At 40.1% G+C, this 22,636-nt stretch overlaps 1 protein-coding gene across 4 annotated transcripts in view; it reads right to left on the bottom strand.

The window, feature by feature from the left end:
• Positions 1 to 22,636, bottom strand: part of Arhgap18 (Rho GTPase activating protein 18) — a 209,479-nt gene that overhangs the window by 49,827 nt on the left and 137,016 nt on the right. For all 4 annotated transcript variants that reach the window (XM_060373719.1, XM_060373718.1, XM_060373720.1 and 1 more), the window contains 4 exons: positions 20,904 to 21,103; positions 14,633 to 14,868; positions 10,204 to 10,267; positions 4,068 to 4,246 (listed from right to left, as the gene is read on the bottom strand). In XM_060373719.1, coding sequence (XP_060229702.1) covers positions 4,068 to 4,246; positions 10,204 to 10,267; positions 14,633 to 14,868; positions 20,904 to 21,103 — 679 coding nt within the window. The remainder of the gene's footprint in view (positions 1 to 4,067; positions 4,247 to 10,203; positions 10,268 to 14,632; positions 14,869 to 20,903; positions 21,104 to 22,636) is intronic.

The following is a 22,636-nucleotide window of genomic DNA, read 5'->3' as shown; positions in this document are numbered from 1 at the left end:
GTGACGAGGACCATCACACACTGAGAGATTTACTCTTCTTAAGGTGAATCTGGGGGTGGGGATCAGTGTTTTAGGCCAAACTTTGAACACTCCTTTACTTTCCCTATTAGGCAATGAAAACAGATCCCTCAAAATTTTTAAGAAAGCTTAGAAATTACCAGATGTCGGTCACTAAGGACTACTTCAAAAACATCACAGTGCAGCCTCACGGTGGAGAAGGAGTACACCCACAAAAAGAAATGGGAAGTATGTCTTTGCATTATTATGTTAGGATCTCTGAAGAACAGTTAAGACAAAATAAAATGAAGCCAAGATGGAGAAAAATGTGTGCAAGGGCTAATATTTGTAGAAAAACAGATATATAAAAACAAAATATTAAAATAAAAGAGCTCCCTAGGCCTAGAGAAATGGCTTTGGTTAAGAGTAATTGCTGCTCGTGCAAAGGATGTAAGTTTGGTTCCAGCACCCACATGGTGGCTCACAGCCATGTGTAACTCCAGCTCGGAGGAATTTCGACACTCTCTCTGACCTGTATGGGCATCAGGCACACATATACTGTACATACATTCATGTGTGCGAAACACTCATCACAAAATATAGACAAATATTTTAAAATAATAAAATCAATAAAGGTTCTCTAAAAGGAGGATCAGACAAGGTGGCCAGTCAAAGATAAAAGCTACTTATTTTACTTTGATTTGTATTTGCCTTTTGGGTCATAACTATTGTATACTATCACAAAATAAAATAATATTTGAAAATAAGCAACCTTTTAAAATGGAGAGAGATAGATATTCGGTCAGTGGCTTAACCAGAAAATAACCCCTACACAGCTCAGGAACTTCACTGTTTCATGGCCCGCTTTGGGATGTACCCCAAGGACACAGATGGCTGGAGAAAAGGAGTTTGAATCATTCTGAAGCACTTACACTGAGCGTGGTCAGCGCTGGCCTTCTGAGAATGTTACGTATTAATGCAGAGTAATAAACAAAGGAGGGTGTTTCTGACGGTGGAAGCATTGCCTCCTTCCGTTTCCTAAGAACTATACTACTCAGCACGAAAGAAGGAAGATAAAAACCTACATCTCCACTAAAGAGGGCTCTCAAGTGATGACCAGCCCAGAGAACTGCACGCTCCTAATATCCTGGCCACAGGCAGAACTCTTTACTTCTACTAAGTGGAACTAGGGATGCTTGCAAATAGAGACGCTTTTAAGTCTTGAGCAGAAAATATGCTATAAGCCTGGAGAGATTTCCCTATGCTATCATTAAACATGTATGAACCCATGGGTTATGATGCCATTTTTATAAACAGACAGACATGGATTGGTCACTGATAAAGATGGCAACGAAGCAAAAAGTAAAAGTAAAAACTTGTACAAATGGGGAAAGTAATCATCTTGATAATTGCTTTCTTAAAGGAACCATCCAGAATAATAAATGAAAAAGAAGAAAACATTAGAACCTCATCCTTTTGGATCATTAATAAATTAATGGAGTCAGGTATGGCTCTGAACCAGACCTAATTACACAAAAGATGTTATCCAGATAACTCCCAGTAGAGAACACATGACCACAGATCTAAAGTATCTAGACCACATCAGACCCAGGAGCTCAAATCCAGTGCAACTGATGTCAACTAGTTTATAAACCTATTAAAGATACACATCTCTACTATGGGACAGAGATGCAATCAGAGAGCAAGAGTCACCTGAATTCAAACAAGGCTCTTTCAATAAACTTTGGAGTACAGGGCTGGGAGACAGTACAGCAGTGAAAGCACTTGCTGAACAAAAGAGAGGACCAGAGAATTCCTGGGTGTGCATGAGGGCTTGCTTGTGATCCAAGCCTCTGAAGGCAGACACAGGGGAGCCTCCCAGCAAGATGGCTAGCCAGATTAGCTGCTTCATGAAGCCATAGGTTTGACTTAAAGATCCAGTAGCAGCAATAACTAAGGTGAAAGAGGGACCCAAAAGGATTTTGAACAGGCAGTGATGGTGCACAGCCTTAATCCCAGCACTGCGGGAGGCAGGGGCAGGAAAATCTGAGGTCAAGGCTAGCCTCATCTACAGAGTTCCAGTATGGCCAGGACTACACAGAGATACCCTGTTTAAAAAACAAAAATGAAAAGATTCCTACTGTCTACTTTTAGGCCCCTGCATACATATTCATCTACTTGTACACACGCACACATTCAACATGCATACCCACATCACGAAAACACACGAAATAACTAGTATTTACCTAGGTAAATAACTATTTACCTAGAAAGATTTTTAAGGTAAATGGGAAAGCAGAAGGGGAAAATGGAGGAATGGAAGGATAGGAGAAAGTACAGGAAGGATGGATAGTCTCAATGTCATATCAACCAAATTCAATGGATTTTATGTGGAGCACAGCTCTCAATCTTCAGAAACAGTCATGATAATTTTAAAGTTACAGTAATGATAACATGGGTATGCAGTTTTTAAAACCTCTGCTGTTGTTTTGTTTTGCGCTTAGCACTACAAACCTTTACAGACGATAACCAAAATTCAGACACGTGTTTCAAAGTAACACTGATAAGGAGAGTAGAGAGTTACAGAGGTGTCAGGAACTGCCATTAATGAGGGCTGTGGCTCTGTGGTGAGAATTCACAAGTTTGTTATATTACTCTTTTTACCTTCTGCTTTCAAATGGATGCAAACACACAAGGCACTCACAGCGCAGAGAGAACACTTTGTACAGAAGGCCCCGGTCTCAAGTACCATTTGTTGCTAAAAGGAACCAGTTTCTTTAAGAACCAGCTGCTTTCATGTCCAAGAGAGAGAAAATGACAAGGTGAGCCTGGAATGTCCTGTACCACAGAATGCAGGCGAGAAAGGATGAGGAAGGCACAATGAAACCTAGGAGCCAGCTGCAGGGCCCCACTGGGCAGGGTGGCCAAGGCTGTGTAACTCAGACAAACGAAGACAAATTATAACATCTACAAAAATGCTTAATGAAAAGGGTCTACAGCAGGTCTGCAATGAAGTGCAGAGCTGAAAAGAGAAGGCCAGCAACCGATTGCTAGGGCATACCAATTAATGTAGAAAGGACAATAGGATTAGAAAAATCGATGTTTCTCAAAGTCTGGCTTAATAATTATTGTTCCAGTGAAGGATAAAATGGACACTTCACTACAACACATTAAGTTACAAGATAGGATTGAGTATAAATTTTAGATAAGAAGAGCATCCTCATAGCAGGAGAACATGGGAGCATCTTTTTAGCCAACTTGGTGACATGAGTGGCCTGTATCGCTCCAGAGGCATAATGGTTTGGGTTTAATGTTCAACTTGTATCTATTCATGATGAAATGATCACACAATATTTTCAATGTTAAGAACTCTATAAAAATATTAAAATGCAAAAGGAGAAATCTCAATTCAAGGAACCCAGAAAGATAAGGGAACCAATGCAATGTGTACTCCCTGTTCAAACCTCAACAGGGCGTGCAGAAGGGAGAAGCTATGAGGACACTCTGTGAAAACTGCCAATGTTTACATGACTTTTTGTTAAGTATTAACTATAACCCTAGTATCTAACTTTTAACATCTCAAAACTTTCATTTTTATTTCTTATTAATATTTATTTTTATGCGGATATTGGTGTTTTGCCTGCATTTGTCTGTGTACCCTACCACGTGTCTACCTGGTGCCCACAGAGATAAGAAGAGGGAATCAGATCCCTTGAAACTGCAGTTACTCATGACTGTGAGCCTTCATGTGGGTGCTGGGAATCGAACCCCAGTCCTCAAAGAGCAGCCAGTGTTCTTAATCACTGAGCCATCTCTCCAGATCCAACTTTATTTTGAATGTCCTTGAAAACCTCAAAATACAAAGTGAGTGTGTACCTGTTAAAATACCGTATACAGATAGACAGATGCAAAAAGAAAGGTTAGAAAAATATTAATAACTGTAGAATCAACTCTTGATGGCAACTTGCTATGCTGTGTCTTCAACATTTCTGTGGGTTCTAAATTTTAAAAATGCAAAGCCGGTTCAAAAGAAATTCTTCTCGAGGCATTACATTACGGGTATTACATACTGGCAAAGAGGCATCATTGCCTCTGATCTTCTGTGTCCTCTCCTTACTGAGCTCTTTCTGATTGTCAGCTTGCTCGGCAAATGACACCTCCAGGTTGATGGCTGTCTCAGAGGCAGGTGTGTCCTCACGCATTGGTGGGCTCAGCTCCGTGTTATCAACAGGCCCACTAGATGCCTTTTCTAGGAGAGAGAGAAAAAAAAGACAAGACACTCCAACTGCAAGCCTTTCACTTTCAGAAACCTTCTAGTATATTCACCACACCTGTGGGAAGAATATTCATTACTCTAAGCAACAACTGAATGTTGTTTTAATAATGTTTACTCAAGGAATTGTACCAGTGGCTTATGGAGTAAAAGCTGGGAGACGTGGCGGCTGGTAAGCGAGGGTTTAACTGTGGATTCTTTGTGGTCACAGTCTTCAGACTGGGTCTTAATTCTATAGCCTACTGGAAGGCATCAAGCTCAATGGGAAGCTCAATGGTAAAGTTTAGTGGATGCGCACACTGTTTTGTTCTGCACTGTAGAACTAAAGCAACAGAGTGAGAGGAGGGCCTGCCTGTAATCTCGTGCCTTTCCTTTAACTTCCTCAGAGTGGAACGCCTCCAGGGCAGACCTCCTCCACACCCTGGAATGTTCCGGAATGTTACCCATGTACCAGGGTGAAAATTCCACAACAGCAGCTGATGCCAACAACTTGTCACTATGGAAGTCAGATCTGGAGGCACCTGGTACAAGAATCCGGCTTCACACCTGATTCTATCAAAGAAACTAAAGGTCTCTTCCAGCATGAGTCAAATAAGCTGTGGTGTTTGCATCAGCATTTCTACATTTTGTTTGGGCTTTTTTATTTTGTCTGCTGCTGATCCTCTAGGAAATAATTAATGTTGAACATTTTCTTTGATTAAAAACAAGAGCTACCAGAATAGAAGAAAACACTTCCAAATTTCTTTGGTAAATTTTTGGCTTTTGTACATCTCATTTTAGAAAAACACTGGCAGGAACACTGGGATTGCTTTTCACTGCTGGCCATTGATCTGTCATAAGATGCTGTGAACTGAAAAAGGGACAGTCTGGCATGGAGGCCCGTCCCTGTGACTTGGGCACTTAGATAAGCTAAGAAATCAGGAGTTCAAGGTCATCTTCAACTACACAGTGGCTTCGGGGACAACAGGGGCCTATGACAGTCTGTCTCCAAAAGCAAAACTAAGGCTGGCAAGGTGGCTCAGAGGGTAAAAGGCATTGCCACACAAGCTTCACAGCCGGAGCTGTGTTCCTGGGAAGAGAGAACCATGGCATATGCACACCTGCACACACACACCTTACTTATGCACAATAGTAAACATACACAAGAAATAAATAATTTATAATAGTAAATAAACTTAAATAAATAAATAAATAGATCCAAAGTAGATAAATAAATGGACACCTGTGGCGGTGCATGCTTCCCACCCAAATAGTGGTTTACATCCCTGACTGAGCAAAAGGAAACCTTGTCTCAAACAAACAAAAGTAAAGCAAAAATGCTGCTTCGTGTGTTTTTCTACTAATATTGCACATTGTGAAAAAAAGTGACACAAGGGGAAGTTAATTTTAAAGATCTAATAAGAACATGTCAGAAACCCAGAGGACTACTGCTCTGAAGAGTTGTTTGTTTGTTTTATTTTATTTTTGTCATCGCTTAATAGAAAATAAAAGCCCTTTTGCTTTAATCAGGATAAAATTAAGGATTAAATATGAGCCCAGGCTCATTCGTTTCCACTTGGTGGGCGTGCGGCAACGCGGTATCAAGGGGGGCTCAGCGTGGAATGGTCTTGCCTTTGTTCTCATGCTTCTCTAGCCAAACTGAAACCTACAGAAAGCCTAGACGCGTGAGCCAGCTGCCTCTCAGGCAGCCTCCCAGTTAGGCAAGCCAGCAAACACGTACCTCTGTCAAACCCCCAAGTAAAAGACGAATTGAAAAGCTCAGTGATGGTATAATCTGCTCCCATCTATGTTAAATTTGTGTTTTTCAACAGTCTGAGACAGTTTTAAGTAGAATACCTAATAACTTTTATGATTAATTTTTAAAGTATTATCATAAATGTCAAAACAAAAATTAATTTTATTTTTCCCATTAGTTCATATGGTTATACTTTTTTTTCCTGTGAATACATTATTGGTTTCCTAGGAAACCATTCAATAAGAAAAAAAAATGATTGGCCATTTTTGTAAATTAGGAGCTACTTTCAGCTGCTGGATGGCAGTGGACGGGAATTTAAAAATGATTCTCTTCAGTGCTCCGATGTCAGTTACAATAATATCCCCCTCATGCATACTCCAATAAATATGCTGAATGGAATCCAAAACTGTGTCATTCAGAACACACTTAAAACAAATCGGTTTCCTCCAGAAAACGTGACAACAAGAACAAAAAAGTACAAAAGGCACAGACTTCCGTCCAAATGTGACATCAAGTTTAGGCCAGGGGGAGAGAGAGCAACTGCAGGGGGCCATGGCCGCTGCTGGGAGACAGACTGTAGGCTGCCTAAGAAAAACGATGGACCTGTCATTTCCACACAGAGGAGGTAAAGTAAAATATTGAGGCACATTCTTTACGTGTTAAGTCTACAGCTGTAAATAATTTCTTTAATCTATTTCTCTCCTTCCGCATTTGTGTATGTGTGTTGTGTGTTTGTGTGTGCATATGTGTTTATTACATGGGTGTGTTTCTGTGTGCATGTGTGTGTGCATCCATTTGTGTGTGTGTGTGTTTGTGTGTGCATTCATTTGTGCACTTGGACTCATACATATGTATGTGAGGGAAAACAAGCTTGTTCACATGAGTTACGGGAATCATACCCAAATCTTTACATGCTTACAAGGCAAGCAGTTTACTTGCAAGCACTTCACTGACTGAATCATCTCTCTAGCCCTTCTGATCTTGAAGAAGGCAACAGGTCCAGGCTACATAGTTACTTTAAAAAAAATTGTCCAAAAAAAAAAATTGTCCAGATACGGAAATATCTTTATTTTTAAAATACTTTCCTGTGTGACCCCAGCACTCAGGGAGGCAGAAGCAGGTAAATCTCCATCAGTGTAAGGCCAGCACAGCCAAGGCTGCACAGAGAAACCCTGTCTCAAAAAATAAAAAACAAAAACAAACAAACAACAATAACTGGGTGGTGGTGGTGGTGCACTTAATCCCAGCATTCAGAGAAGCAGAGGCAAGCAGAGCTCTGTGAGTTCAGTTCCAACCTGTTCTACAAAGCAAGTCCAGGACAGCCAGCCTACACAGAGAAACTCTGTCTCAAAAAAACAAAAACAAAAACAAAAACAAAAACAAAACAAAAAAACTTTTTTTCTCTCATGGAACCTAAAACTAAAAATACACATATCCTAAAAAAAAAAAAATTAAATTATTAGGATAATAATATTCCCAATAAAATTAGTATGATAATATTTCTAAATAAATTCACGTTCATAAACTGCACCTTTCATAGAGTTGTATAGTTTATGAAGAGGGAAGAATGTGGATTTATGTGAAATGTGACAATACTTGCGATATTCAGTCTATTATTTTTAATTTGACATTTTTAATGTCTATTTTTTTAAATTCATGTGCCCTGCTGTTTTGTATACTATGTCTGTGTATCACATGCATGCAGTGCCCAGAAGAGACTGAAGAGTCTGTTAGATTCCCTGGTTATAGGTCACAGGTGTTGGCGATGTTCCAGGTTATATGGTTGTGGCTGCTGTGAATGGAGCCGGAGTGCTCCCAACAGCTGAGCCATCTCTTCAGCTCCAGAATACATAGTTCTGAGTGAAATAAGAACTCAAGTATGAGGAGAACATTCAGGTTAGACTGACACTCATATTTTGAGACTTCAACGAGAACCAGCCTCGCTTTACAGAAGCTCCAGATAGTGTTTCCATGCATGCCGGTAATGGCTAACCTTATTGTCAACTTAATACACTTGGGAAGAGGAAGCCTGATTTGAGGAATTGCCTCCATCAGATTGGCAGGGGGAAAGTCTGTGGGGGTGTTTCCTTGACTGCTAATTGCTGTACAAGGTTTCTGCCTGCTGTTAGCTCTGTGCAATCTCTCCACACATGTCCCAAGTTGCATAAGAGAGACAGCTTTGGCTCAGAGGTTAAGAGCACTGACTGTTCTTCCAGAGGACCCAGGTTCAATTCCAAGTACCCACATGGTGGCTCACAACTATCTGTAACTCTAAGATCTGACACCCTCCTACAGAGATACCTGCGGGTAAAACACCAATGCACAACAAAGTAAACAACTAAAAAAGAAAAAGAAGCGTAGCTTCAGACGGACCTGGGGGTAGATCCCAAAGCGCTTTACAATATGGCCGCTGCTTAGAGACCCTGTCTTGGCTTCCAAGGATGATGAACCGGTGAGCCAAACAAACTATTTCTTCCCTCAAGCTGCTTGGACTTGTGTTTCATTACAGCAACGAAAACAAACAGAAAGCTGGGACAATTTCTTCCTCTGTTCAAAATGTGTTCAAAACACCACTGGTTCACTGCTGAGCACCCCCCAGACCGGTGCAGTGGCAGCTACCGGGCGACTCTGGCAGGCTTGTCCCAGCTGCTAGCCTTCCAGCGGATATAGCTCTACATCAGGCCACAAGTCTGTCAACATTTCCCTTACCCACGGTAGTCTCGGTCTGAAAGTGCTCATAAAACGAGCTTGTCTCTCAGAACCTCTGTTGATATAGCCTACAGTACAATGTCTGGCAAGAGAAGAAAACATGATAAAAAGACCATTTCCTCAATATCTGTTAAACAACTGGCAGTCACTCTTCCCCAAAGCATATTGACACTGGCACAAAAGATTCATCTCTCTCTCTGAGGACCCAGCTCTCCAGTAGGCTAAGGCTGGCACTGACAGTCTGCTTGCTACTTCGGCGTCTGCTGGCACACAGTCATGGGGAAATATGAAACAGTTCATTCTGACAGAACACATGTGGCTACAGAGGCCTTCATAGAAGAGTGTGTGTGTGTGTGTGTGTGTGTGTGTGTGTTTGTACTCACACTTATGATGTTGATATATGTATGCATGTGCACTCAAACTTAGTGTTCATATACACGTGTGTATATTCAGACTTGTGACGTTCACATATGTATCTATGTGTGCTCAGACTCATGATGTACATATATACATGTGTGTGCTCAGACTCATGATGTTAATACACACGTGTGTATTTCCTGCCTGTATCTTTTAGGAAGGGGTACAGGAGAGAAGTGCTGAGAAAATTCTGAACAAACAAAGACGATCTATGTTCTCAGTTTTCTAAAACTTCCCCTACAGTGTTGTCCTAATGGTAGATTTCCAGGGGAAGGCTGTATGCCTTCCAATTTCTCTGCCACACCCTGCCTCTGCTACTTCAAAGCCCAAGGAACACTATCATGCACAGATGCCTCAGATATTAATACCTGGGACCAGAAATGCACAGCTCAGCCATGTCAGTGTTAGTTAAGTAACTAGAGGACTAACTTCTTAAGCTGAACTAAGAACATTTTCCTTCTTGTAAACACCGTATCTGTGAACCTTTTCTTAGCAGTGCTTAACAGAATCTTTGTGTTCATTTTAATTTCTAATTTGTCCGTGAAATAGATGTTAAATGTGAAAAGTACATGAAAGGGAGAATTACAATCAGTTTCAAAAAAAAAAAAAAAACAACTCTAGTTCTTACAGGCTTCTCTAAAAATTCTAAAGATGAAACCATTTAGGAATTTGGAGCTTATGGTTCACCGATGTACATAACTTCACATCCCAGAGGCGTGGTGTGGGGAACATGACTTCCTGATTCCAACCCTCAGTTCTCCCTTCTATAAAATGGACTGAAAGCAGTACCAACCAGGTAGAATTCTTGAGTGTCCTGAATGAACCAAAAAGCTCGTCGTGCCACTTTGGTTATGATAAACATTCATGAAGATGTATATTAAATTTAGATCAGATGAAGATACACATAGAATGATAAAGGGCCAACTCCGTTCAGAATCACGCATTGATCTAAGTTGACCTTCCATTTAGTATTTTAATAGAAGTTGCTTAGTAGAATTGAAGGTAATATGTTAGAGTTACAACTGTTCACTACAGTAATTAAAGGACGATCAAGAACAGAGGTCCGGCATACCGTCTTTTCCTTGGCATTTGTTTTCATTTGTTCCGACTGGCTGCAATTCTGGGCCATCTGGAGACTAAACACAGAAAAGGAGCCACTTAGTCATGTCCAACTCACAACTAGAGAAAATGGTGTTGTACGTAATTCCATTATAACCTTCAGAGAACAAGAAATGTACTCAGACTTATAAAGTCACAGTAAGGAAACAAAATGCCATGGTTATAATCAACAGACAATCATCCAACAAGCGAGGGATTACTTATAACAGTGAGACACACCACGTACAACTGGGAACAGGAAAGATGTCAAGAGTGTCCCTGTTATCTGAAACACCTATATCTAGATGAAGAAATGTTAGCAATATCCAGCGATAAGTGATGGATATGTATAGTTTACTTAGACCATGACATAGTATTTAGCAGCAAAACAAAACAAAACTAAAAGTTCGAAAACATGCTTCAACATGAATGAACTCTGAAAACATTATGCTACATGAAAGGAACAATCACACAAAGAACCATAAACATTATGGTTCCATTTACATGAAAAGTACAGGACAGGCAAATCACACAGACCCAGAGATCCATGTTTTCCCAAGTATTCAGGACAATAAGCAAAATAACTATCTATGGATATGAGCTTTGTGAGGTATGTAATAAAAAAAATGTGTTAGAGTCGACTGTGATGATGGCAGAAATCACTGGATTATAAACCTCTTTTGTTATTGGTTTTAAAATATTTACTGTTTTATGAACTCACACATGCATATATTTTACTCATATTCAATACTCCCCTTTGACCTTCTCTTATCCCCCCTTACTCTCATGGAACCCTTCCTTATTCCAAACAAGTGCCTTCCTACTTTCTCACATCTATTTGGGGGGAGGGGTAACTTAGAAAGTTTAATTAAGGTCTTCAGCATAAGCATGGGGGGGGCGTTATTTATGAAAGCAGGAGCAGCTAACCAGGGACTAAACCAGCCAAGAAAAATGACTTGGTTTTTCTGTTCTTATTGTGACCGATACTGCTGTTCACTGTCATCTGGCCTGCATCACGCAGGTCATCATTCCCAGATTGAGTTCTAGGCTTTACCAGGTGACCATTTGGTTTGCAAACTTTAGCTCAACAATTCTATCATCAAACAAAACTACCAGCTAACATGTCAGAAGCAAAATAAAGATTGCATAAAAAATAAAATGTGACTAGCCAAGTATGGTAGCGCATGCCTGCATTCCCAGCACTCTGGAGACTGAGGCAGTAGGGTTCTCATGAGTTTGAGACCAGTCTTGGTGATAGAATGGGTTCAAGGCTAGAATGGGCTACAGGGTGAAACCTTGCTTCTAATCAACCAACAAATAAATAAATGGCAATCTTAACTGTGAGTTAGCTGAAAGAGTAATGTGATTGCTACACCAACATGAAGTTCAAACCTAGCATGCATGCAAATGCCTGGGCAGAGCAGTAAGCATCTGGTAGAGACAGGTGGGTTCCTCAGGCTTTCAAGCCACACTGGTTAGCTTGGGGCTTCAGTGAAACGCTCTACCTCCAAAAATAAGGTGGGGAGTGATTAAGGAAGACAATGTTGACCTCTGGCCTCCCACACATCTGCACACACCCATACATACTAACGTGCACACACAAAATGAGTTGTTTAAAGAGGAAATGTGAGATGAATTAAAACTCATTGCCAAATTGGCAATAAGCAGAGACATGTTGAAAGGATAAATTGAAACTAATTGCCAAACTGGCAATAAGCAGTGACATGTTGAAAGGAATTCTTTTCTTTATATAAAGGGATTTGGTGCTACCTTTGGGGGTTGATATGCATGGTGAGTCAGGACTGACACCAGACAGAGCTCTACATGAGTTTGTTGGGGTCAGGAAAGGGAGTCAAGGCCAACCATGCAAAGAGGCTTATTTGAATGAATTATTTTTAGTGATTGCTCTACTGGATTCCATTTCTACATTCAGAAACTAGTCCCTCTACTTTCCTCACAGCACAACTATTGTCAGACTGCTCTCCACAGGGACTCTTCTCCATCACCCACAGTTTTACAGGAAACACTAGGGCTGGTGCCAGTGTGTCATTAACCCATGAGGTAGAAACCTATAGCACTCAAGACAATGACAAGTCACAGAAGCGACACATGACGTGGCCAAAAGTGTACCTTAGTTGGTTGCAATACAACCTTCTCCTTCCCTCTGCCTATAAGTCTGCAGGGGGTTGGTCTTCCATGGCCCAGAGAACACAGCCAGGGGTTCTAGTCTCACATACAGATATGTGTTTTGAGTATGTGGTCAGACTGTTTCGTTAGTACAGTCTGTATTATTACAATTATTATTAGTAGTACAATCGTTAGTATTGAAGAGAGGCCTGCAGATGGAAACATTTAGGCATTAAATTTCCTGGTGTCAGCAGCACAGGCTTCATGCTTAAGTATGGACACTGGAAAAGCTGAAGTACATTTACCCCAGAACAGAAGCACCACAAACAAAGATGGATGTTTAAAGGATGGGAGGAGGAAAGTCATCTTCTAAAGGACAGTGGGATTTCAATTAACAGTATCCAGCAAAAGAAGACATTACCTTAACTTGCTTGTGTCATTTCACTCTTAATGAGACCAGCAGATACTGAAAGCCACCAATTATTTTAGATTCAAAGCCACATGGGTTGGACTTTTCCAGGAATTTGCTGAAGAAATGTTTCTTCTAGCACAAGGTAGCAATATTGTCCTCGATACTAGCAGGAATCCCATACCACATATTTTGCTAAGATTCAGCTCTCTGCCCATTCCTGCTCTTCACTTCCTTTGAGCTTTCCTAGGGGGCAGGGCTGGGGAGGAAGCCATGTTCTTTAATTAGGAAGGAAATGTCATATTGTATATCCTCACTATTCATTTTTCTGTAATTGGAAACCTAGTTCCATCCTTCAACACTGGTAGATGTCCCAAATAGCCACTGGGTAGTAAACAAGCATGGAACTTACACAAGTGCCTGGGGCATTCTAGTGACCCCGGGATTCCTATAAACGGGCTGAAGTTGACCCATAGCTGGCCATGCAAGCCAAGTAACAGCCTGCAACGGGAAAGGTGGTTTTTTGTTTTTGTTTTTCTTTATCTTTTTCAGAAGAGCAAAATAATTGCAATAGTAAAAGCTCTCACCGTAACAACAAAAGTACCTTAAATAGAAGCCCTCCCATTTTGCTTTTTATGAAGAATCATGATTTTTTTTTTATTGCCCTTTGCTTATACTATAAGTGGATCCTCAAGTTCAGACTGCTTAATATCAGATCATGTTTGGAAGTGGAAATACAGAAGAAGAGAGAGAATGAACAGACAAAAATTGGGGTTAGAATCTACGGGACATTGAATTAGTTACTTAAAGTCTATGAGCTTCAGCCATGGGATGGAAATTATACCACCTCTCTCACAATAGTTGTGGGGATAGAGTCAATGAGACCAAGCAGGTGAGGGTAGCTGTGGCAGCAATTGCTACCATTAATCTTGTCACTGTAACCATTATTCAAGAATTCTCGTGTTACCTCCCCAGTGTTTTCACTGAATTTTCTAAACCAGAGCGGATGGGGCTGGTAAGCGAAATTTCTGTGTTCTTAAAAACACCATTTACTTCAGCTGTCTTTTTTATTTGTTTGTTTTTTGGTCGTGGCCAGTCTTTCTTGATGAAAGTTAAGTATGATCATTTCAATAGAGTGCAAGCTCCTCATTTTCTCACAGATAAGCAACGAGTGCTCTGACAATGGGCTAGGCTAGGCTGCCTACCCCTGCTCAGGGACACACAGGTCTAATATTTGAACTACCTCCCTCCAAACCTCTTCATTTATCAGTGCTCTGTTTCCAGCAGAATTTAGCATCTTCCATGAAAACATGGACCATCTGGGTTTGTCTTAAATCTACATGCCATGTCAGGTGCAGGGGGCAAAACACAAAGACGACATTCCGTCCCTCTCAAGGCCCGAGCTCATGGGTTAGCTGCCATCAGTTGTCACGTTGCACTGCATTTCTACCTATCCTTCAGTGAGTCGAAAGCGCAAAGATTTTCTTCCAGCAACAATAGACAAGAAATAACCCCCCGGTGCCTGCTTTTCTATCAGAAACACCTGGAAGCCAGGCTGTGTGGAAGGCCTGCTCCACCACTCTGTCACACCCAGCGGTGTGACAGGAACATCTAAATATTTCAAAGACTCCGTTCTCCCTAGCACAGAATTATTGCACTGAATTTGGACTTGCTTAGGTATTTGTCTCACTGGGTAACTTCTAGAAGGACAAAACTCAAGAACGTTGGTTCGCTGCCAACACAGTGTTTTGGCACTGGAGAGAAAAGAGGTGCTGCTTAAGTCTGTAATGATTTGATATAAGCTGGATTGGTCCAAAGGAGTCTAAGCCACTTCGTCATTTGCCTTCATATCAGAACAGAATCTTACTTTTTCCTGCGCCTCTCTCTGTTGAGCAAATATGTCTCTGACGTCAGGAATGTGGTGCTGTTTGTTTTTCTTCCTCAGGGTCTGGGAGACCGTTTCGACTCGTTTCTGAACAGCCGCTGCCTGAGTCCGGGTCAGTGTGGATAACAACGCCATGCTTTCCTGCGGGTCCTCGGCAGACTCTCCGAAGAGATGGGACAAACCCGCCTCTTTGAGCCATTCTTCTTCCAGCTCTCCCTCTAAAATAGTTTTTTTTTAAGAAAGAAAGAGAGAGAGAGAGAGAGAGAAAGAGAGAGAGAGAAAGGGTTTTGAAATCACAAAGTATAAAAACTGTTCATATTTTCAGACTATTAGAAATCCTGACTGAAATGCTTCTATTATAACCAAGCCGCAGCACTGAGAGTCATTTTCTGAAACTTGGACAACTGCCATCCACTCTGGCCACAGTGATAGCGAATTTTGGGTCAATTTCATATATACTTAATTAAAATTTTTTAAATTATTTCACATGTAATTAACCTCCACAGCTTCCTGCATACTAACTAGGGAGGACCGCACTGTTCTCTTTTGAGAGCCCAACAAGAAATGACGGGATAACTTACTCCAGCGGCTATCACAGGAAGTTGGTGCTAAGAGCATACATGCAGACCTAGTTTTCTGGCTTGAATTCAAGGCTATCTTGGAGACCAACACTCATCTCCAAGAGGGTTTGTTTTCTCAGTTCCATGTAGTTAATGAGGCATATGGCAAGGTAGTGAAAAAAATATATATATATATATCCGGGCTTTGGGAACAATTCAATTTCAAATTAAATTTCCTAATTTTTCTCAAATGAGTGCATGGGATAATATAGATATTAAAGAATTTTTAAAAGCACATTACTTCCAACAAGAAGAGAGACTGTATAAAAACTAATTAGATAATTAAACCAACTGAGAACACAGAAAGTAGGAAGCCGACTGTAAATTAAATACAGTTGCCTTTCACATCTGTGGTTTCTGCATCTGAAGATTCAACTGACCTGGACTGAATGTGCTGCTAGAAAGCAAATGTGCCTGATCTCAATACAGGTATGAACTGGTTTTCCTCTTTTTTTTTCCCACCTTTAGACAGGGTCTCATTATGTAGCTCGGGCACTCTCTAAATGTTTAATCCTCCCACAACAAAGTTCTTCACCCTACCAGACCTGACTACAGACATTTAATTTCTTTTTTTTATTAATTACACATTATTCACTTTGTATTCCCCCCTTTAGATCCCTCCCTTCCCCTTCTCCACTCATGCCCCTCCCCAAGTCCACTGATAGGGGAGGTCTTCCTTTTCTTCCATCTGATCCTAGCCTCTTAGGTCTCATCAGGTGTGGCTGCATTGTCTTCTTCTGTGGCCTGGTAAGGCTGCTCTGTACTCATGGGGAGGTGATCAAACAGCAGGCCAATCACTTCATGTCAGAGACAGCCCCTGTTCCCATTACTATGGAACCCACTTGGGCACTGAACTGCCATGGGTTTCTTCCGTGCAGGGGTTCTAGGTTATCTCCATGCATGGTCCTTGGTTGGAGTATCAGTCTCAGAAAAGACCCCTCTGCTCAGATTTTTTGGTTCTGTTGCTATCCTTGTGGAGATCCTGCCCTCTCCAGGCCTTACTATTTTCCACTTCTTTCATAAGATTCCCTATACTCTGCCCAAAGGTTGGCCATAAGTCTCAGAATCTCCTTTGATACCCTGCAGGGTAGAGGCTTTCAGAGGCCCTCTGTGGCAGGCTACTGACTTTGTTCCCTGTTTTCTATATCCATCCTGATATCCATCCTCTGTGCCTTTCTGAATGGGGATTGAGCATTTTAGCCAGAGTCGTCGTCCTTTTTTTTTTTTTTTTTTTTTCGGTTTCTCCATTCTCAAATTTTTTTTCTTTATTAATTACACTTTATTCACTTTGTATCCCCCCTGTGGTTCTCTCCCTCCTCCCATCCCAATCCCTCCCTTCCTTCACCCTCTGTATGCATGCCCTTCCCCAAGTCCACTGATAGGGGAGGACTTCTTTTCCTTCCTTCTGATCCTAGTCAATTAGGTCTCTTTAGGAGTGGCTGCATTTGTCTTCTTTTGTGGCCTGGTAATGCTGCTTCCCCCTCATGGGGAGGTAATTAAAGAGCAGGCCAATCAGTTCATGTCAGAGACAGTCCCTGTTCCTATTACAATGGAACCCACTTAGATACTGAACTGCCATGGGCTACAGCTGTGCAGGGGTCTTAGGTTATCTCCATGCATAGTTTCTTTAGGTGTACAGATTTTAGTAGGTTTATCCTATATGTCTAATATCCACTTACGAGTGAGTATACACCCTTTGTGTCTTTCTGCTTCTGGGATACCTCACTCAGAATGATCTTTTCCAGTTCCCACCATTTACCTCCAAATTTCATGATTTCCTTGTTTTTTATTGCTGAGTATATTCCATTGTGTAGATGTACCACAATTTCTGTATCCATTCCACAACTGAGGGACATCTGGGTTGTTTCCAACTTCTGGCTATTATAAGTAAAGCTGCTACAAACATGGTTGAGCAAATGTCCTTGTGTTGTTGAGCATCTTTTGGATATATGGCTAAGAGTGGTATAGCTGGATCTTGAGGAAGCACTATTCCTAATTGTCTGAGAAAGTGCCAGATGGATTTCCAGAGTAGTTGTATAAGTTCACATTCCCACCAGCAGTGAAGGAGGGTTCCCCTTTCTCCACATCTTCTGTAGAAGATGTGGAGAATGATCCACTTGGACTTTAGTTTTAGTTTTTAGCCATTCTGATGAGTGTAAGGTGAAATCTCAGGGTCATTTGCATTTCCCTGAAGACTAATGACGTTGACCATTTCTTTAAGTGTTTCTCTGCCATTTGAAATTCCTCTATTGAAAATTCTCTGTTTAGCTCTGTACCCCATTTTTTAATTGGATTACTTGATTTGTTGCTGTTCAACTTCTTGAGTTCTTTATATATTCTGGATATTGGCCCTCTGTCAAATATAGGGTTGGTAAAGATCCAACAACTGTAGGCAGTCGTTTTGTTCTGATGATAGTGTCCTTTGCTTTACAGAAGCTTTTCCTTTTCATGAGGTCCCACTTATTGATTGTTGCTCTTAGAGCCTGTGCTGTTGGTGTTCTGTTCAGGAAGTTGTCTCTTGTGGCAATGAGTTCAAGGCTCTTCCCCACTTTTTCTTCTAAGCGGTTTAGTGTGTCTGGTTTTATATTGAGATCTTTGATCCACTTGGACTTTAGTTTTGTGCAGGGTGATAAGAATGGATCTATTTGCATTTTTCTACATGTTAATATCCAGTTAGACCAACACCATTTGTTGAAGATCCTATCTGTTTTCCACTGTATGGTTTTGGCATCTTTGTCAAAGACCAGGTGTCCATAAGTGTGTGGGTTTATTTCTGGGTCTTCCATTCGATTCCATTGATCCACCAGTCAGTTTCTATAGCAGTACCATGCAGTTTTTATTACTATTGCTCTATAGTACAACTTAAGATCAGTAATGGAGATACCTCCAGAAGACTTTTATTGTAGAGGATTGTTTTGGCAGTTCTGGGATTCTTGTTATTCCATATGATGAAGTTGAGAATTTTTCTTTCAAGGTCTATAAAGAATTGTGTTGGAATTTTGATGGGAATTGCATTGAATCTATAGCTTGCTTTTGAGTATGTTAATCCTGCCAAGCCATGAGTATGGGAAATCTTTCCATTTTCTGATATCTTCTTCTAATTCTTTCTTCAGAGACTGAAAATTTTTTTCATATAAGTGACTTTCTTGGTTAGGGTCACACCAAAGTACTTTATGTCCTTGTGGCTATTGTGAATAATAATAACAATAATAATAATAATTCCTAAGAAAATATGAGTATATGCCCACTGTTCTTCATCAACAAAGCTAAATTAATTAATTTAAATTTGGAAATTAAATAGCCATAGGTACATTTCTACACTTAAGAGTTAAATGTGGTTTTCCCTAGCATATTTTTTTCTACTGAACAATTAGCAAGTTGTTTCTATCTTGAAACATGGACCGAAAGATATTTATTGATTATTACAAGCCAGGGAGGTTTTGATTATAATGTATTTAGAAAAATGTGAGAAAATAAATGAGAAATCAGATTAGCTGACTATGGTTTTATCAGTCTGAGAAATATTAAATTGAGAAAAATATCCAAGCCTGGTACAGTTACACATATCTAGGATCACAGCTCTTAGATGTCTGAAGTAGAAGGATTACAAATTCAAAATAAGTAGTGAGACCCTGTCTGACTAGAGCACAAAAAGCAGGTCCCAGATTGCTATTGATAGATGATTTTTTTAATTTTTATTTTATTTTATTAATTACAGTTTATTCACTTTGTATCACAACTGCAGCCCAATCCCACCCTACTTCCCTCTTCTTCTCCTATGCCCCTCCCCCAGTCCAATGATAGGGGAAGTCCTCCCCTTATACCCACTTATAAGTGGTTATTAGACATATAATATAGAATAATCATATTAAAATCTGTACACCTAGGAAGCTAATCAAGGAGGAGGACCCTGGGTAAGATGCTCAATCTTCATTCAGAAAGACAAACGGGATGGATATCAGAAGAGAGAGAAAACAGGGAATCTGACAGAAGCCTATCATAGAGGGCCTCTGAAAGACTCTACCTAGCAGAGTATCAAAACATATTCTGAGATTCATAGCCAAACATTGGGCAGAGTGCAGAGAATCTTATGAAAGAAGGGGGAGATAGAAAGACCTGGAGGGGACAGGAGCTCCACAAAGAGAGCAACAAATTCAACATTTCTGGGCACAGGGGTCTTTTGTTAAAATGATACTCCAAATGACGACCATGCATGGAGATAACCTAGAACCCTTGCACAGAAGTAGCCCATGGCAGTTGAGTGTCCAAGAGGATTCCGCAGTAATAGGAACAGGGGCCATCTCTGACATGAACTTATAGGCTGGCTCTTTGATCAACTCCCCTGGGGGCGTGGGAGAAAGCAGCCTTTCCAGTCCATAGAGGAAGACAAAGAAGCCAGTCCTGATGAGACCTGATAAGACTAGATGATTTTTAAAGCAACATTGTAGCAAAGGAGAAAGTCCTATTTGTAGAGGTATTTACTTCAGTCACTGAGTTAAGAGTTGGGGATGTCTATACTATTGGATCACAGAACTGATTATGATTTTATCTTTCTGACATTTATACGTTTCCTGCCACACCAAAATATGCATACACATTTATGGACAGCATAGCCACAGTATTGATGACTAAATCAGGCATCACAAATATGGTGATTTCTTGAATTAAAAAGATTAAAGGAAATAGTACAAAAATTAAGATAGCCATTAAAAAGTGAAGTATCGCAGGTTTCCTTCAGAATATCAAGTATAGTAGTAAAGTGTATATAAAATACTGCTGGGAAGAAATGTAAGAAGAAATGATGCACTAAATATCAGAAAGAAGCAACCAAGGGAACTGAAAATGCTGATGCTGTCTTCTAGAGTCCAAATCTGTTCCCTTTCAATGTCAAAGCATGATGTGTTGCTTCAAATCTGTATATTGTGTGGGATGATACCTGACCAGGTCTAACAGGGGTCTAAAAAATCACCCACAGTTTCTGCCATGTCAGAATGTATTGGCTAGATAAATACCCTCTAGTTCACAAATGTCTGTTATTCCAGCCCAAGGAGTGTGGAGTTGGTAGGGAGAAACCTGACACCTCTGGCCTCCGGGTAACTCGTGCACACTTAATCACACAGAGAGACATACATGATTAAAAATAATAAAATCTTTAAAGAGAGGTGAATACCCGTTACCATATATGGAAAGGTAGAATTAACTTATTTAATTCTTTAAAGCAGGAAGAGCTACAGCATGTAAGTCTGAGTTAGAAGGAAACAGACTGCAAACCAACACATCAAGCTACTTGACGAGTGGGAAAAATACGGAAACACTGAAGAGCTAGAAGCTTGCCATCACCATCCACACTTCCTGAAGCCCAAATAGCCATAAGGTTAATGTGTTATGGCAGTAATTAAAGTCTATGCAGCTTATTTTAAACAGTAAGATTATTTTAACTCACTGAATCTCTAATAGAATGGACTTAGCCATCCCTACGAAGCGAATTTACGTATACCTCATATCTGGACTCTTATATCTGCTACAATCCTGTAACCTTCAAGTTCAAAGTCAGCAGCATTATTTGGGGTCTGTTCCTTTCCTCTCCGGATATTTCTACAAATATACAAACATTTTATTTACTTAGTCATTACCATCAGGCTCCTTGACAACTACAGCCTCTTGACCTTCTTGGCGGTTTTCATTAGAGCTCTTGATATTTTCTAGTTCCTTCCAATAATCCTCCATTGCTGTATCGTCCAAAGAATCCTGAGAACTCGATCGGTCCAATGGAGGTCTCTCTGTAACTCTGGTGGAGCTTTCTTGGTTCATGGTGTACTGGCCATATCTGCGACTAAACATGCAAAACAAAACATGGTTCATTTCACATGAGAAACTAGCACGGAGCTGGGAAATCTTCAGACTCCTTAAGTTCACCCTTACTTTGTTAACTTGGGTGTATCATGGTCAGTAACCCTCCGAGGGAAACAGTGTGGTAATTCATCTACATTTCACGCTCTACAGGAAAGAATGGCAAAGAATAAGGAGCAACTACTAATTTACCATTTCACTGAGACCCATTCAAATCTGAAACTTTGTATTTAGGAAGCAATAAAGTTAGCCTTGATTATTGACCGTTCACATAGAAATTAGGAATAAAATTTATATAGTGCATAATTTTTATCAGTTATATTTATATACCAAACTCAATGAACTTAGAGCCAATTGCTGCCATCAGTGAATAAGGTGCTATTCCTATTTCTATCTTATTTTTGCTACTGAGCTACACAGAAGCTAACTTATGAAATTTTCTGTTATAGTCTATTGAAGAAAGCACTTCTTAAAAGTTATAAATGTTCTCATGACTTATACATATAAATAATTTCTAACATAGCTAAATACTCATTTCCTGGAAATTCTGAATAACTTGAAATCGTCCCAAACATTTCGTGTTACTTTCTGAAGAAAAAAAATAATAAACTGAATGAGATTTGTTTTCATTGCATTTATTTATTATGGGCAGGAGACAGCTTGCAAATCGTGAAGACTGTGTGGAAGTCACAGGACAACTCGGGAGGGCCAGTGGTCTCCTCCTACTCTGCGGGTCCCAGTCACTGAGCTATGGCAGCTATGGCCGCCAGACAAGGCAGCAAGCGCCTTTACCCGCTAGTGAATTGAAGTCACTAGTCCTTGAAGGAGAATTAGATGATGCCAATAAACTACTTTTCTTTATACTCACATCCCACCTACTTCTGAAATTGGGTTATGAGAATTTACAATAAAAACAGATATAAAGATAGAAATTAAATTTTATTTATTATTTACAGATAGAAAGAAAACAGCAGTTCAGCACTTCAAAGAGGAACGTTTTCATCTTTGGTGGTTTTGCTTTATATAAAATACTTTTCTTTTTAAAAAGCACTATATGAGGGCAGGTAATAATCAGTTGAAAGAGTTTTATTATTCTAATTTCAAAGTGCTTTTTTTTTTTTTAATCTCCCAAGAAGGTCTGCTAGGAAGCACTACTTGCTACACTGGTTTTATTTCCTATGCATATTGACAATATAGAGAAACATAATAAAATAACATTCTGTAGTAACCCATGAGTGATATTCTCATGTTTAAACTGGTCTTTCCGATAATTACTTAAAGAGTGGGATCTTAACACTGTATGAGGGAACAGGACCTTAAACGCTGGCAAATCTATTTAATTACAAATAGTTAAAACAAAAAAGTCAAAGATCTTGCAAATAAATGGAACAGAGCCAAGATGTACTAGTACACAAGTTTTATTAGCGAGGGCTGGTTCTCTAGATCTTGAAGACTCTATTAACGCTGCTTGTGAGAATGAAAAGAAGAATCTTTAAAATCTCTCCTTGGAGTAGGG

Source organism: Meriones unguiculatus, chromosome 20, assembly GCF_030254825.1.
Source record: "Meriones unguiculatus strain TT.TT164.6M chromosome 20, Bangor_MerUng_6.1, whole genome shotgun sequence".
Classification (NCBI taxonomy): Eukaryota; Metazoa; Chordata; class Mammalia; order Rodentia; family Muridae; genus Meriones; species Meriones unguiculatus.
Note: the sequence above shows the minus strand (reverse complement) of the source record. Positions and strands in the feature narration are given on the sequence as shown.